At 53.9% G+C, this 14,920-nt stretch overlaps 5 protein-coding genes across 5 annotated transcripts; 3 read left to right on the top strand and 2 right to left on the bottom strand.

Annotated features, from left to right (window-relative positions):
* Nucleotides 1-1,549: 1,549 nt before the first annotated feature.
* Nucleotides 1,550-3,838, bottom strand: SPSK_06000 (alpha,alpha-trehalase; the record flags this gene model as incomplete). Its single annotated transcript, XM_016732708.1, has 2 exons — nt 1,550-1,697; nt 1,770-3,838. 2 exons carry the CDS (start codon nt 3,836-3,838, stop codon nt 1,550-1,552), a joined length of 2,217 nt encoding a protein of 738 aa, XP_016591784.1.
* A 4,547-nt stretch (nt 3,839-8,385) lies between these two features.
* On the top strand, nt 8,386-10,145 carry SPSK_06151 (uncharacterized protein; the record flags this gene model as incomplete). Its single annotated transcript, XM_016732858.1, has 4 exons — nt 8,386-8,681; nt 8,858-9,155; nt 9,218-9,450; nt 9,527-10,145. 4 exons carry the CDS (start codon nt 8,386-8,388, stop codon nt 10,143-10,145), a joined length of 1,446 nt encoding a protein of 481 aa, XP_016591783.1.
* A 919-nt stretch (nt 10,146-11,064) lies between these two features.
* Nucleotides 11,065-11,874, bottom strand: SPSK_06554 (60S ribosomal protein L20; the record flags this gene model as incomplete). The annotated part of the gene is made up of 1 exon (XM_016733256.1): nt 11,065-11,874. One exon carries the CDS (start codon nt 11,872-11,874, stop codon nt 11,065-11,067), a length of 810 nt encoding a protein of 269 aa, XP_016591782.1.
* An 841-nt stretch (nt 11,875-12,715) lies between these two features.
* SPSK_06611 (uncharacterized protein) lies at nt 12,716-13,405 on the top strand (the record flags this gene model as incomplete). The annotated part of the gene is made up of 1 exon (XM_016733313.1): nt 12,716-13,405. The coding sequence occupies one exon, from the start codon at nt 12,716-12,718 to the stop codon at nt 13,403-13,405; it is 690 nt and encodes a 229-aa protein (XP_016591781.1).
* Nucleotides 13,406-14,329: 924 nt separating this feature from the next.
* Nucleotides 14,330-14,893, top strand: SPSK_06660 (uncharacterized protein; the record flags this gene model as incomplete). The annotated part of the gene is made up of 1 exon (XM_016733361.1): nt 14,330-14,893. One exon carries the CDS (start codon nt 14,330-14,332, stop codon nt 14,891-14,893), a length of 564 nt encoding a protein of 187 aa, XP_016591780.1.
* Nucleotides 14,894-14,920: the final 27 nt, after the last annotated feature.

Below are 14,920 nucleotides of genomic sequence, written 5' to 3'. Positions count from 1 at the left end.
TTTCTTTTGGCATATGACGCTATCGCATCTGGAAAAGAAATGCTGCAGGCATTTTGGCCGAAAACCGCGTGGCACCGCCCTGTGCTGTGGTGTTTTGCCGCACCGGCTCCGTACTTGGCCGGTTCTATCGTCTTGTCGATTTGTACTTTGTACTTTTCTCGCTTTGTCACTGTACCTCCTACCGTTTTGATACTATTTTGCACTTTGCACCCTTGTCTTGGTGTCCCCTTTTCATGTTGATCTTTGCAAGTGCTTGGTCATCGCTCGGGCGAGGAGATTTTGTGAATTCGTAAAATCGGAAATCCTAACCTCGTATGTCGGAGCTATGCGTCGACGTTTTCCAACATGACCATCATATTACACAAACATCATATCACGCCGTAGGATTCGCAATTCGTACTCCGTGTCTCGTGTCGTGTGTCCGTCCAGGTTGCTCCTCCCATGCTGCTTCCTCATCTCACGCGGCCACTGCGTCCTCCGTATGGCTTACATCGTCCGTCACATGGCAATGGATGGCAATATGACCACGACAAGGCTGCTGCCCTTGTTTCTACCGTCATCTACCGTCCTGTTCTCGTGTCTCGAACCATCTTTTCCCCGAGGGCCACCTTTTTTTTTATTTTTAGTCCCGCCAGTTTTCTGGGTACGAGGCATATACGACTAGCCACCTTTTTCAAGGGAGTAGTACGTCTTTTGCTTCTGACAGTCGCTCGGCTGTTGCGCCAAGAGGTGCCAGGGTCACACACAAAACCAAGGCCAGGCCTGGCAAACTGTCAACTCGTTCGTCCTCACCTTACACCAAGTACAGTCGTTGCCAATCATACCGAAACTCAGTTCAGGATTCAAGTCTGGCTTCATTTTGTGGTGTATATACACTGAAGTTGTTTTTGTTGTTCAGTACAACCAGGGCTGTCTATGCTATGCCTCGAATATGCAACCAAAAAGCAAGAGCAGTCCTGCATATGCAAATTGAAGAGCCAGCCAATCTATGAACTGTGAAAGGCAACGCAACTCCGCCATAGCGAATGACAAACAAATAGTAAAGCAAAAAAAGGTGAAAACGGCAAGCAAACAAAAGCCCATCGCCCCAAGAAAGAAATTTGAAACAGAAAAACAGCAAAGATGCAATCAAGCTTCCTTCTCGATGCCCCAGACAAGCATCCGAGTGAGTCATCGCCACTCCGTTCGTCGCTTGCTTCTTCTTCTGCTTCTCCGTCTTACATCTCCATATCCTACTGTCGTTGCTTTCCGTCAGTCTCGGTCCCGTATTTCGGCTGCCGTCCGCCGCGTTACCCCTTCCTAGCTGATCTACCGAGCTACACCGGACAGTCGAGCCGGTGCACGTTGCCCGTCCACTTCCTTCTCAACCACTTTGTCCTGGTACAGTTCATCCAACTGGGTACGTTGTGGCCGTTCCCCATTCGTTTCATGTATTTCCCCTTTCAGATTTTCCTTTTATTTTGTCGAGTCTTAACGACTCCATAATTTTTGTGGTCGTTCTACTTGGCGTCAATTTTGTCTTTGTCGCTCCGCGTCGTACCGAGGACCCCTACTCCATCGAGGCAAGCTCCTTCTCGCGCTCGTGCTCAATGGCCGCCGTAAACGCCTCCCACGGCGTCATGGTACCTAGTGCATTGCGTGCATGCGATCGAATGATCTGGAGGCCGTAGACGTAGCTGGCATTCACCCAACCGAATCTAGACGTCGTTAGCATATTGAAGAGAAGAAAGAAGTGAACGGCGAGAACGACGAGAGTACTTAGTACTTACCCCTCCTTGGCAACACCCTTAAAGTCCATGCCTTGGTTGCCGTACTCGGCGTCGACACGGTGCGGGTCGACGCGCTGCGTCACATTGTACTTTTCGACTACCACACCGTTGAAGTCGTAGTATGCCTTGGTGATCATAAACAGCCACTTGTACGCCAGCCGCTCGGCTTCCTCCACGTAGCTGTAGCGGTACAATCCCGTCCACGCCAGCATCTGCTGCGGCGCCCAGCCGTACGGATAGTCCCACTGCCGGTTGGGACGCTCCAGCGAGATCTTGCCGCGGGATTCCTCTGTGCCGGACAGCAGACCACCAAGCGCCTCAAACTTGGGCAGAGCCTTGGACACCATCGCCGCCGCCTGCTTGGGGCTGGCCACGCCTGCCCACAAGGCCCAGAACGTCGTGCAGCTCTCGTACGTGCACTGCTCCTTCTTGACCGTGTCGTAGTCAAAGTACATGCCCTCCTTCTCATTCCACAGGTACTTGTCAATCGCCAACTTACGGCGCTTCGACCGCCGGTCCCACAGCGCCGACGTTTCGACCTGGCCGGGCTGCATCGTGCCCACGCAGTATTCGGCCGGCACCACGAGCTTGTCGTTGAAGACGGTGCGAATCGTCCGGGCAATGTCTAGCTCGTACTTGAACAGCAGCGAGTTGAGGTCGATCGTCGCTATGTTCGCGCACACACGCTCCAGGCGGTAGGACGTATCGTGGCCCGACTCACGCACCGCGCGGTCGTGCAGGAAATATTCGTCGAGCTCAGGCTCCTTGACCTCTCCAAAGTTGTACGCACGTACAAACTCCTCAAAGGTCATGCCGTGCTTCTTCGCGTACGGCTCCAGGACGTGCACAAAGTGGGTGGCCTCGGTTTCGGGCGGCACGCCCAGACCCTCTGGGCGATATCGCGACAGGCCCGTCACAGGGTCCAAGCGCGGATCGGCCACCCAGACGCTGTGGTACTCCTTGATAGCCGCCAGGATGGCGGTTCGGAGGAAGTCGAGGGCGTCGGGCTCGTCGCGTATGCGGTCGTACACGCGCAGCGCCATATCGGTTAGGAAGGGGGGCTGGGACCGGCAGAGGTAGTACGAACGTGTGGCGTTCAGAATCTTGCCGTAGTGGCGGATACAGAAGCAGAAGTTCTGCACCATGCTCTTCGCCAGGTGCACCTTGTTGTTGATCAGGAGACCAAGCGACTCCATATAGCTGTCCCAACCGTACAGCTCGTTGAAGCGACCACCGGGGACCACAAAGGGTCGGCCACGTAGTGTCTTCTCACCGGTTGTGGGGTCTACAACCTCCTCCATGTCCACGGCCAGCAGACCGGGCTTGTCGTTGAGGTCGCGCATGATCTCGGGTGTGACTTTCTCGGGTAGCAGTTGCACGTCGAGACGAATTTCGGGGCGCTCTTTGGCGAGCTTTGTGTAGTACTCGAACTGCTCAGGAGCACCGGGCGGGATGTAAATGCGTGGCCGGGGGTCATCGGTCCAGTCCTTGGGATCGCGCGCAGCAATCTCAATGCTGGAGGCGTCGATGCGGCGAGTCAGGCTGTCCCAGAACTGGTCACGAATCATGCGAGAGAGACGGTTCACCGGGTTCTCGTTGAGGCGTGCCTCATCCAGCACAATCTGGCGGCGGCCGTACTCCTTGGCGAGGGTCAGCTCCTGCATGAGGTTGGATAGCATGTAGGTGCCGCGGATGTCGAAGCGGTTGTAGCCGTTAGACGCGGCCGTACGCAGCGTAAAGACCTTGGGCCCGTTGTCCTCAATGGTGATCTGGAAGTTGCCGTCCGTATCCTCCTGGTTCCGTAGGTTCTCGAGCGTGCTGTCAACGTCAATCAGGAATCGCCGTGCGGGTGCCGCCTCGTCGTGGCTGCCGCGCCGGAACGGCTCCTTGACGCCCAGACGGGCAAACTGCTTCTGCAAGCTGTTCTGGGAGTATGTGCGTGTACGGGCACCAGCGCGTGGGTTCGCGTGGCGCTCCTCCGAAGTGTAGTAGGTTCGGGCATCGTCGAAGACGCTGAAGTCGTCCGAAGAGCCACGGCTCTTGGGAGGGTTGGAGGAGGGGGCTGCCATGGTCGATTGTGCGCTTTGGGGTGAGATGAATCCGAGGCCTAGGGATGTTCTGAACAGAAAAGGGTTAGAAACAGAAGACGAAAACGAAATTAGGAGCCGGTTCTAGGAGGGAGTGAGAATAATACTGTTGGGACAGGTCCAAATGATGCCGCCCCACGGGAGAAGCGTAACGTGCAGTCACTGGTTGGACCGTTGCTTGGTTTGCGCTTGCACCCACCCCCTGGTAATCCGTACCTGAAATGACGTTGCAAACGAAACAAAACACACCGACAGTGGGTTGCAGAGCGTGCGGGAAGCGGCAGCGGTCGATGCAGACGTCACACGACCTAAAAAAATTTCAACGACACAAAGGAGAAGAGCGAAAGCGGTAAGGGTCGCGAAAGGGAGACTCAGAGACGGTGGGTTTATCGCTATTCTGTCAAAGGAATCGTTGCCCGAGATACCGTCCGATAGCAGAGTCTTCGTATCTGAGAGAAGCTGGCTTTCGACGTGGGGTGGCAGGTTCTCGAGGAGGAAAGGAGAGGTGGGCGTCGCAGTCTGCAGATACGTGACCGGACGTATGATTAAAGCGGAATAGAAGAAGAAGAGAAACAAGAAAGGTTCGGGAGTGGAAGAGAACGAGCTCAAAAAGGTCAAACGAAAGTCAAGTCGATGTCCGTGGATATGAGGCAATAGGATTTGTGTTGCGTGTGACGAAGCGAACCCGGCCAAAGGTTGTCTAATGGCTGCTAGCCAGGCTGGAATGGCGCCGTCTCAGCTAAGGTCCTCGAATCGGGTGGGGTGGGGAGGTGGGAAGGAATAGACAGGAGTGTGGGATGTGCACGATGCTCGATGAAAAGGAACGGCAATCCTGACGAGGAAGAAAAGGAGAAGAAAGAAGACGATTGCCACAAGCTTGGTAGGATTGTTCTTATTAGCAGCTGACCGTAGCCTTCCCAATTGAATTCCATTTGCTCTCATTCGAGGAAGGAGGGGAGGGCATAATCAGGGAACAAGGTGGCAGCTACGGCCGTTCTCATTGGCGTGGGGAAGGTGCGGATGCGGTGGCAGGATGAAAGAGCGGCGTTATCGCATTAGTGGGATGGCCGATCTTACAGCATACATCGACACACAACAGCACAGCAAGCACAGCAGTACCTGTAAATAAGCGGCGGAATGTCGTCGGTGAAGCGTTTCGGTGGGTCATATGCAAGCTACAGCGAATGCAGCAATACGACGATGCCTGCAGGGTGCAAGGACGCTTGACAGAAGAGCGACGAACCTGGCAGGAGCTACAGTAGGTCGACTGTGGTACATGTCCTTTCAAAGGCAGGTGCTGTCCAAGGCAGGTGCTGTCCTCTGGAAGCGGGCCTGAATGCGGTGGAGGCAAAAACGTCTACCAAAAACGGTAACTTCCAGGGCAGGAATGTTCGCCTGCGACGAGTGCCCGGACAGTCGGGACTTGCGAGGAACTGAGACAAGCTTTAGTGCTCCGGGCACCTTGTTTTGTCGGCCGGCGCTCTGCATTCCAGGCAGTTACCAGACCCGCTAAGCCGGAAGCAGTTGGACACTGTTCAGGAACCCTCAGTCATCGAAGCCATGCCCCACGGCAGACCGTCAGAATTGCCAACATTCAACAACAACGTGGGCCTGGCATTGAGCTCTTGTTGACCGTACCCTCAGATCCCCTCGAAAAACTTCAGAATGAGATGAACACCCCCACGGAATGTTCAACAGGGGGAAGGTAACGCTAAACCAAAAACGACAAGCCGCACCCAAATCCGATCACGGGGCAGGCAGAGATTGAGAAAAATAGCAAAAGAAGGTGAGCAAAAAGGGAAGGAAGCACGGGACACCCAAGTTGACATGTATGTGAACGGGGACGGAGCTTTGAAGAGGGCGAAGCTCAACCTGGTTGGCGGACGGACCTCGGGAACGAGGAGGGCATGTTTGGACAGACAGGATCAACAGGGAACACGAAGTATTGCCGAATGGAGAAGCTGGGCTGCGGAAGGAGAAATGGGGAAATAGAGAAGGAGGAAAGACGGCTGCACGTAGTGCAAACTCTGCTCGACCACATGGTCAGCATTCTGTGGCGGCATTTTCGTGACTTCAATAGTCATACCCCGAGCCGAAGGCGAACTGACAAATATGAGACAGCCTTGTGTGTGTCCCTGGCGATTCTGGTTCGCCCCAAACTGGTGTAACATGCAGGACTGGATTTCGAGTACCGGGAAGTAATTGGGATTGGTGGGACTGGATAAACAAGGACTGGCAAGGAAAGGAAAGAGAGCAGAGATGTAAAAGAATCAAATACAACAGTGAACAAGAAAGCCATGACCGTTGTCATGTCTAATTGCATGTTGTAGTGTTGCAGTTTTGAACTCAGCCCTCCCTCCGTAGATCGGCCGCGGTTGAGCTCATTCCATACTGTTTCCGTCACGTAGGTACGAGGCCTCGCTCTTGAGGTCTTTGTGGTAGAGCTATAAACCGGGTTTGACAACATCGTCAACGAGCAGAGTATTCAGAGACAAGGATGAAATAAGGAGCACAACCATAGAACAAGCCCCCATTCCCCCCCAAAAAATACAGAAATCCCAGGCTCGACGAGAGAAGCGCCAGCACTAGCATGCGTACGATAATCTACCCGTCGGTTCAAAATGAGGACCGGAGACCAGAACCAATGTAACAAATTCTCATTTCAGTATTTGTGGAGGCTAAAGGATCTGATAAAAATAGTGGCGGAGAAAGAAAAAAGGTCATAAGGAGGAGAGTGAGGCTGTTGTGACGGCAAGGCGCCGAAGCCGGAAGGCGTCTTTGGGGAATGTCCGGTACTACACCAAGGAGTTTACGCTGGACCTTCAAAGACTCTAAACTAATGGCCCTGAGCATGGAAACTCCAATGGCAGGAAACTTGCAGGAAAGCTAAAGACTAGAGGTTTTGCAAGTTGAGAATACTTCCGGAAGCTACGATGTAAAAAGATTGACCGAAGATTGTTGAGGCGATTGGGTGGACGTCGACGCCCCGTTCCAGCTTTGCGCAAGTACAACTGGTGGTTCAACAGTGATGCTCCGCACTCCACAACAGAGTCGATATTTCAGTGACAGTCTATAGAGATGTATTCGATACTCTCCCTTCCCAACCTCCGATCGGAGAAGATGCACAATCTATGACACATTTTATCTCCCGAATTGACGTTCAAATTTGAACAGAAGTTCCCTTTCTCGATCCGAGTTGCGCCAAGCGGCTTGCGTGCTAGCTTTAAGCTACCCACCTGCTGACGAGCTTTTTTCCTGTCATTTCGTATCAACATATCTCTCTGCAACTTCATTTCTGTCAGCAGTCGAGGCAGAAGTCATCGACAGCTAGACAACGCCTACCCAGCACGAGTAAAGCAGACACTGTGCGTGGCCGTAACGTAAGGACCGCGGGTGAAGGCGTGGGTGGAAGAGGGGTATTATTTACAAAGCATGCCAATATCACATTTGCTTCTTGCTCTGTGTGGCGGTCTTCCGTGCACATGTTGAGCATCAACCGTAGCTCGGAGCGAGATAATTGGCCTATATAATTGTTAAGGTATCTCACGTGTGTGACTTCTGCTCCGTTATCACCGTACGATGTACATACCTCATAATACATAACCGCCGCCCGGACGTCACAAGACAAAGGCTCCATAGTATTTCCATTGCATTCCGCCCTAACATGATACAACCTAGCAAACCATTGCCCAACACTTGCGTTAGGATGTTGCTAAGACGGAACAGTTGGGGATGCACCGTACCGAGCGCTGTCAACGATTCAGAGCGTATAAGTTAGGTTGACATATGAGCAGAGATGACGAGATGGACTCAATCCTAAGAAGCCTAAGTTTGTGAAGATTGAGGAGGTCGATGTCGACGGAATTGCTGAATGTCATCTTTAGGACGGAGCAATGGCCGTGCCTGTGCCTGTTGTGGTTATTATTAGCCCACTGTGCCCGTCACATGGAGGGCCATAGCCCATTGAATGCGCGCCTAGCACCTCATGGTGGTGGGGCCAGTCCATCAGGGGAACGCCCAAGCGACGTCGACAGCTCCTTCCCCTCTCGACCCCACTTGTAGCGAGTGCCTCGATTTCCGTCGTAGACGCGACATGCAACCGCTTGTGTCATAGGTGTAAGGCGTTGCTCATTAGTTTCAACGAACAAAGTCACCGCCCATCCCTGCCTTTGCACCTCCCTTCGACGGCATTGTCTCTTTCCTCAAGCTCTCCGAAGAAGGAGCCATCTCTGTTTTGTCTTTCACCCTTGCAACGTCTTCATCTCCATTTGCATCTCTCTCCATCATACTGACAGCCTTCAATGCCCCCCTCTATATTGCTGTCCATTTTTCCCCATCCCATTCCATCGCTTCCTCCCGACTGATTGCTGTGATCGCCGTACCTTATCTATGCTCACGCTCAATACAGCAGATCCCTCAAGAGCCTGATACGATCCACCCGTATTTGTCTCTTTTCCTGTCTTGTTGTTTCTTCTCGTTTCTTTTACTGCGGATAACAGAACAGACGAATACCTGTCCCAACATCCACCATGGTTATTTTTGTCGACCTAGATGACGAAGATGTCGAGCCGCCGCATCACCTGCAGCACGGCAAGCTGCTCTGGAGCAGCACCGCCGCCGTTCTCGACCGTGCACACGGCCAACAAGTGCGGACGCCGCCTTCGTCTCCCCCCATCCGACCCCAGACACAGAACAAGACAAAGTCGGAAGGGCCGTCAATACAGGATGACGCCAATGCCCACGACAATGTCGAGGAGGCTCACAAGCCCGATGTTGCGGAGATTCCCAACTGGAATTCCATGACAGAGGCTTTGGGATGCTATCCGTAGGCAGATCCCCCTTTTGATTTCTTTGCGCGGCCTCTGCTGTTGCTTTACGTGACCTTTTTGCCTCTACGTGCTTGCGTTGCGTATTGTGATGTACTTGTCATCTGCCATATTTCCCCATGGGATCACTAACCTTATGTTCTTCTTCCGTCCCCTTCTTTTGTCGGCTACTTAGAATTTCTGCCACGATTGCCTCCTTCATTGATCAAAACACCCTGGACAGCCTGGCACGCACCTGTCGCCAGATCCGTGCCGGCCTTATTCAGTTCCGCAAGCCGCTGCTCGCGTCCACCCTCCGATGCCACAATGAAAATCTACCCGTCGACAGCGAAGAGACACTGCGGTACCGGGCACGCGCAGGCAACTGGTTCTACATGGAAGACCAGGCGCGCACATCGTATGATACTAAGGCGGGCGAGTGTGCACGCGACATGGTGGGCGGCTGCCGGCGCTGCGGCACTATAGTGTGTAGAGTAAGTTTCCGGCGTTTTGACCGGCCTCCGATGCTCCAACGCACTCGGCTAACTTGTTTTAGAACTGCGCGATCAAACCTCCTGCACCTATTGTCCTCCGTGACCGCCATCGCCGCCTCTGTGATGGTTGCGTCAAGGCACCTCTCACTACGCTCGCCAAGCCGCCCCTGCCTGCCTCTACACCTTTGGAATCCGATGCAATGCAACTGGCCATCTGCTGCTGTGCGTCTGAGGGGGTCTGGCTCTGTCAGCCGTGTGGTCGTAGTATCCGTGGTGCCGACTACGACTACAGAGCGTACGTGTCCCCTCGAGCCCTTGTCCTTGTGATTTTCTATTCCTTTCTTCGCCTAAGCACTAACGCAATGTCGCAGCATCTGGAAGTGGCGGACACAATACGGCGAGGTGCTTGGGGGTCTCGGAACGGGCATCGGTGAGGGTGATCGTGGCGTGATTTGCGGTCGCGACCAGGACTGTTGCTGTGCCAAAGAGCGCGAACAGGAAACTGACTGCGATGCTGAAGACGCACGCGAGGCCGAAGACTCGCCCAATGGCTCGTTGGCAGGCTCCGCAAGCCCCCTGGCATCGCCAGCCGTGTCACCCTCGGCTGTCATGAACGAGTCGCCCTGGGCAGTTCCTATCGCGCCAGCTACACAAGCTGCAGCCACAGTCGGGTCGCCGCTTTACTCACCCGAGGTTGCGGCCGCCGTGACCAACCGGCGTACCCCATCGCCCGCACTTGGCCCAGGATATGCTCGACACGAGATCGAGGGCATCGGTGGCGTTGTGAAGCGGAAGCGCGTCAAGATGGTGCGGGTGGGCGCCTGCGTCCACGACTGGGAGGATGAGCTGGCACGGGGCGCCATTCTCGAGCGTGAGATCACAGGCAGTGTACGGAGTTGGTGCGGCTGGTGCTGGCGGCCGATTCCTAGCCAGCGTGACGCAGACAACCATGGCTCGGACGACCATGTGGATTTGCAGGCGCACTATTAGGTAAGGCCCGATTTGGTCGCTTCGTCCAACTGTCTCTCTGTCTCTCTCTCTCTCTCTCGCTCTTCCTCTCTGTCGTTTCTGCGAAGGTCTCCATTTCTTATGGCATAATTTAGTTTGACAACCGCCGAGAAGAAAGTGACCCATACAAGATCAAACACGGCGTTTGGGTCGCCTTTGGTTGTTGTGTTTTTAATGTATCTCTGCCAAAAATGCGTTCCTTAGCTGCGAACATAAAACACCACGTACAGTTCTTGGGTATCGGGGTGCCAGCCTCGACCGTAAATGTTTCCACATAATAATATCACAGTACGTGGTGGACGTAGTGGCGCCTGAGCGCTTAATACGTTTGGATATTAAGTTTGGATAGGAAAGTACTCATAAAATTACGAATAATACTGCATTCACAAAATTAGAATCCATCTCATTTCGGTTTGTGACACGCCTAAAGCTACACTTCTCTTCAACCCTTACCCAAAACTGTCCACGACGAAGACGACGACAGCAAGCGGCCAATAGAGAACTACCACTGCCCTCGTCGAGCGCGACTTTGCTTTACAGCAGTACTCATCCACCAAGTGTCGCCCTGTTTGTTAGACACTCTATCGCGTCCCGACTCCACGGCGTAATTGGGATTGGATGTCGGGTAGTCATGGAAAGGAGTGGAGTTGACACAGAGCTGGGTGCTCCATAGCTTACTTTGTGCTTCATAGTTCACGATCTTGCAGCAACGGGAAACTCTCCTAGGACTCAATCGCTGTTTGTAAAATTTGATTGTTATATATTTGTACATGGTGTGCCTTTTCTGCAAATGATTTAATACAACAATGGAAAATAGTGGAATGGTGAATGCTGCACATGCTGTACAATGCTCGCCTTTCGTACACCGCCCCGGCCGTGTCTTTTGTCCTTCCCATGCTGCCTACAACTCCCCGTTGAACAGCATCTCCCGGCGCTTCACGCGCTCTGCCCGCGCCTTGGTCCGGATCGGGCCCCACCGCGCACGCGCCGCTGCCGCTTGCTGCTGCTTCGCCGCCCGGTGCTCTGCACTGCTGCGCACCACCATCATCACGAAAATCGGCGAGCATTGGAACTTGTGCGCCAGACGGTGCACGCTCCACTCAAGGGGGTCCTGGGCGCGGAGCCGGCGGATCTCGTCCACGTCCTCGGGCGTCAAGTGGTACTGCTGCGGGGCAGGCGCAAAGTTGCGGTGGGCCAACGCAGGTGCCCGTGGTGTCGGTGCTGACGAAGTCGAGGCTGTAGTCGAGGATGTTCTGGCAAATAGGTTCGTCAGGTTGGACCGGCGGCGCGGGTCGGACTTGGGCAGGAATTTAAAAGGCGTCTGGTAGACGGAGGGCGCGCTGGCAGGCGGGTTGTAGAGGAGCGTCGTCGTCGAACCAGCGGCCGACTTGGACTCGATTGTGCCCAAGGCCGTGGCCACCTCGGAGGCCGCGCCCGACGACGACCCCGCGCCCGCCTTGTCGCGGCCGCCGCCGCGCGTTAGAAACGACGCATGCGGTGCAATGTTGAGTGCGCGCTTCGTGCGGTTGGCCGTCGACTGGTGCCGGCGGTCGGCGAGGCGCTGGCTATGTGACGGTATTAATGGGGACGCGGAGGATGTGGAGGTGGTCGATTGGAGAAGGCTGCACGTCGTTGTTGCGCTGGCCCATAGCCGCCTTGCTGATGACGCGGCCGCGCCGGAAGAAGAAATGATTGGGGTCATTGATGCCATCGAGGTCGGTCGTCGCGAGACACGCGACCCTCGCCGGAGCAGTTGTGAGTCTGTTGTGGATGGCGATGTGAGGGTCAAAGGAGCGCCAGTATTGCCAATTCTAGGAGAGTATCTCGACAGGAGGCCTGGTCTTGCAATAGACTCGTGGGTGGAGTTGTCGTCGTCGTCGTCGTCGTCGTGTCGCCGTGAAACGATCGTATGTCGTCTGTTGTCGTCTGAGCACTACTGCAGAGCAACCGAAAAAAATTGCTTTGAAGCCAACAAGACCCACTCCAAAAAAATTTAGGGGCAAGAAGCTAAGTTGAAATTCGAGCTTAAAAAAAACGGATCACGTGTTTATATAGTACAGTCACGTGGATTTTCCTTGGAAGCACAATACCTGCGTTCGACCAAACGGGGCTGCGCCTCCCTGCCGACTAACACGTCTTCCCCTCCCTAATGCAGATCGGCACTGAGCAATCTGGGGAAAGAGCAAAACAGGGCAAGGCAGCCGTCATTCTCCTCCCTTTTTGGTTTCGCCGCGGGCGCCTTCCCCTCCTGCCCATTTCTCGACGTGGTCTTTTCTGGGCTCTTTTTTTCCTCACAATCCTCTTTCACTTCATCTCTTATCCATTGTGCACCCATATAATCATTCACCATCCATCGGAAATACCCATCTCGTCCCCTGCCGTCAGGCACCGACTTTTGCGGGAGACGACAGCCTCGGGCCACTCGCACATCTGACACTCACCAGATTTCTTTCACGTGCAAAACGCGAACTGAAGCACAAACATCACGCCGTATCTTCACACTTCATCAAACACATCGAATCGACGTCGAAGGTTCCTCTCTCACCGCCGTGATGACGCGGACGTCTGTCTACGGCGGCGCCATGCTGGCCTTTACCGCCTCCGCCGCCATGACCGTCGCCGCCACCCTCATCCCCAACTGGGTCTACTACGTCATGTATCCCACCGCCGACGGCAGCGACCCTTACTGGATGTCGCTTGGTCTGCACAAGTCGTGCACGTCTGAAAACACCGCACCGCCTCTCTTTCTAACCGACACCTCGCCCGCGTCGCCGCTCACCTCTGCCTACTCGTCTGCCGGAAGCGGCGCGACCTGCCGCTCCTTCCCCCACCGCTCTTGGGACTGCGGCGCCGAGCCCTCGCAGCAAGTCTTTTGCACCGTCTGGCGCACCATTGGCTTTTTGATGGCCGTCGCCCTTGTCGCCGAAGTTGTGGCCCTCATCGGCTTTCTCGTCGTCCTCTGCGGCGGCCGCATGCGCCGCGACTTTGGCTGGCGCGTCCTTGTGCCCCTCGTCGAGGCTGTCGCGCTCCTGCAGCTCGGGGCCATGGCCCTCGTGACGTACCTGCTCGACCACGATGATCGATTCTTGGTGCCCGGCTGGCACTTGGGCACGTCGTGGACGCTGTGCACCGTAAGCTGGAGTCTGGCGGCGCTGTGCGGGCTGGGCCTGGCACTGGCGGCGTATGTACTGCCGCCCGAGGACGGTTACGAATTGCTGCTTAACCCCGGCGAGTCACCTTAATCCGTCTTTGCTTGGTGTTCTCTTCATTTTGTTGTTTTACAATATGGATACCATAATTCGGCGTTGCATATAATCTGGGCTTGCGTTGTTTTCATAGGTTGCGACGCTTTTTTTTCTTTCTGATGCACACACATAACAAAACGTGCACGATAAATATTACGATGTGGCACGGCAGATTCGGGTGGAAAACCTATCTGTCGATGCCAATGCGATGGAGCCACCTGCCAAAAAGAACACAATCAAGTGCAGGTGTGTTGACGGCTTTTTTTTATTTTATTACGGCTCATGGTTTTCTTTTTTACGTATATACGAAGGTATTCCAATGCGGTTAGTTGTTTTTCCTCACAAATACAATATAAGCGTGGATTTATTACCATTTAATCATATCTATCCCTCTATTTCGTTGATATTCTCACAATCGCAAACATTTGACCACACTTATCGTCACATATGCAGCCCCAACCCGGCGGTTTCATTGTTGTGCCTTTCCATTTACTTAGCATTGTTCATTTGACAATAAAAGGGGACAGAAGCTATTTTTATGCAGGGTCAGAAACGCCCTTTGTCCAAGGAAGAAAGGAGAAATGAGACAGAGCCCTTCCCAAAGAGCACACATAGTAAACAGAACAAAAACAATTTTGGATGTACAAAAAAATGCGTGGAAAGAAAAATGGCGCGAATCGATGAGCAGAAGGAAAGTTAAATGGAATCGAAACCGTATATATATTTGTGAAAGATATCATCACCTGTCTTTTCCAACATCTTGTTCAGGTCATTGTCTTCCTCGGCAACTCTCCCGGTGCAAATTCTAACCTACTCATCTGTGAGTGCATTTACTTCACCAGTTTCGACTCACCCCATCTTGAAACAATACCATCGTCTACTTTTCTGTCCTTCCCTTCCCTTCTTACTCCCACTATCACAATGGCCGTGAAAATAGCCACAGCACACAATTCTCAAATGTGCCAGACATCCACGTGCAGGACCGTCACCATCAGCTTCCTTGTTGGCGCCGCGTTGCTGATTTGCGCGACAGGTCTCTTCGTTTACTGCTGCAAGCGAGGCCAACGCAAGGTCAAAAACAAGGTCAAGAGCGGCGTCATGGGTCTCTTGACGAGGTCAAACAAGCCAACGGTGGAGGCTGTCGAGAGCGACGAAGAGCAGCTTCAGCCACAGCCGTTCGTGCCGCCCCCGGGTCCTGTCGAGCAGCCACAGTGGCCCCCAAAAAAGAAGACTACACAATTACAGCCTCCGACCTACTACCAACAGCCGTACAGCCAGCCTTACGACGCCCCATACGAAATGCCGTACTATCCTGACTATCATCAGCAACAGCAGCGCCAGTGGCAGGTGCAGCAACACGAGCTGAAGTACCAACAGAAACGCGGCATCAAGCAGCACGGTCGCTTCGAGACGATCCCTGAAGGGCCGGCGGAGAGACATGCCCGTCTGACTCGCCTAGCTTCCACTGTTGTATCCTCCGTGTAGGTTTTTTTTATCGATTAATTTTTTTGG

Source organism: Sporothrix schenckii, assembly GCF_000961545.1.
Source record: "Sporothrix schenckii 1099-18 chromosome Unknown Cont38, whole genome shotgun sequence".
NCBI lineage: Eukaryota > Fungi > Ascomycota > Sordariomycetes > Ophiostomatales > Ophiostomataceae > Sporothrix > Sporothrix schenckii.
Note: the sequence above shows the minus strand (reverse complement) of the source record. Positions and strands in the feature narration are given on the sequence as shown.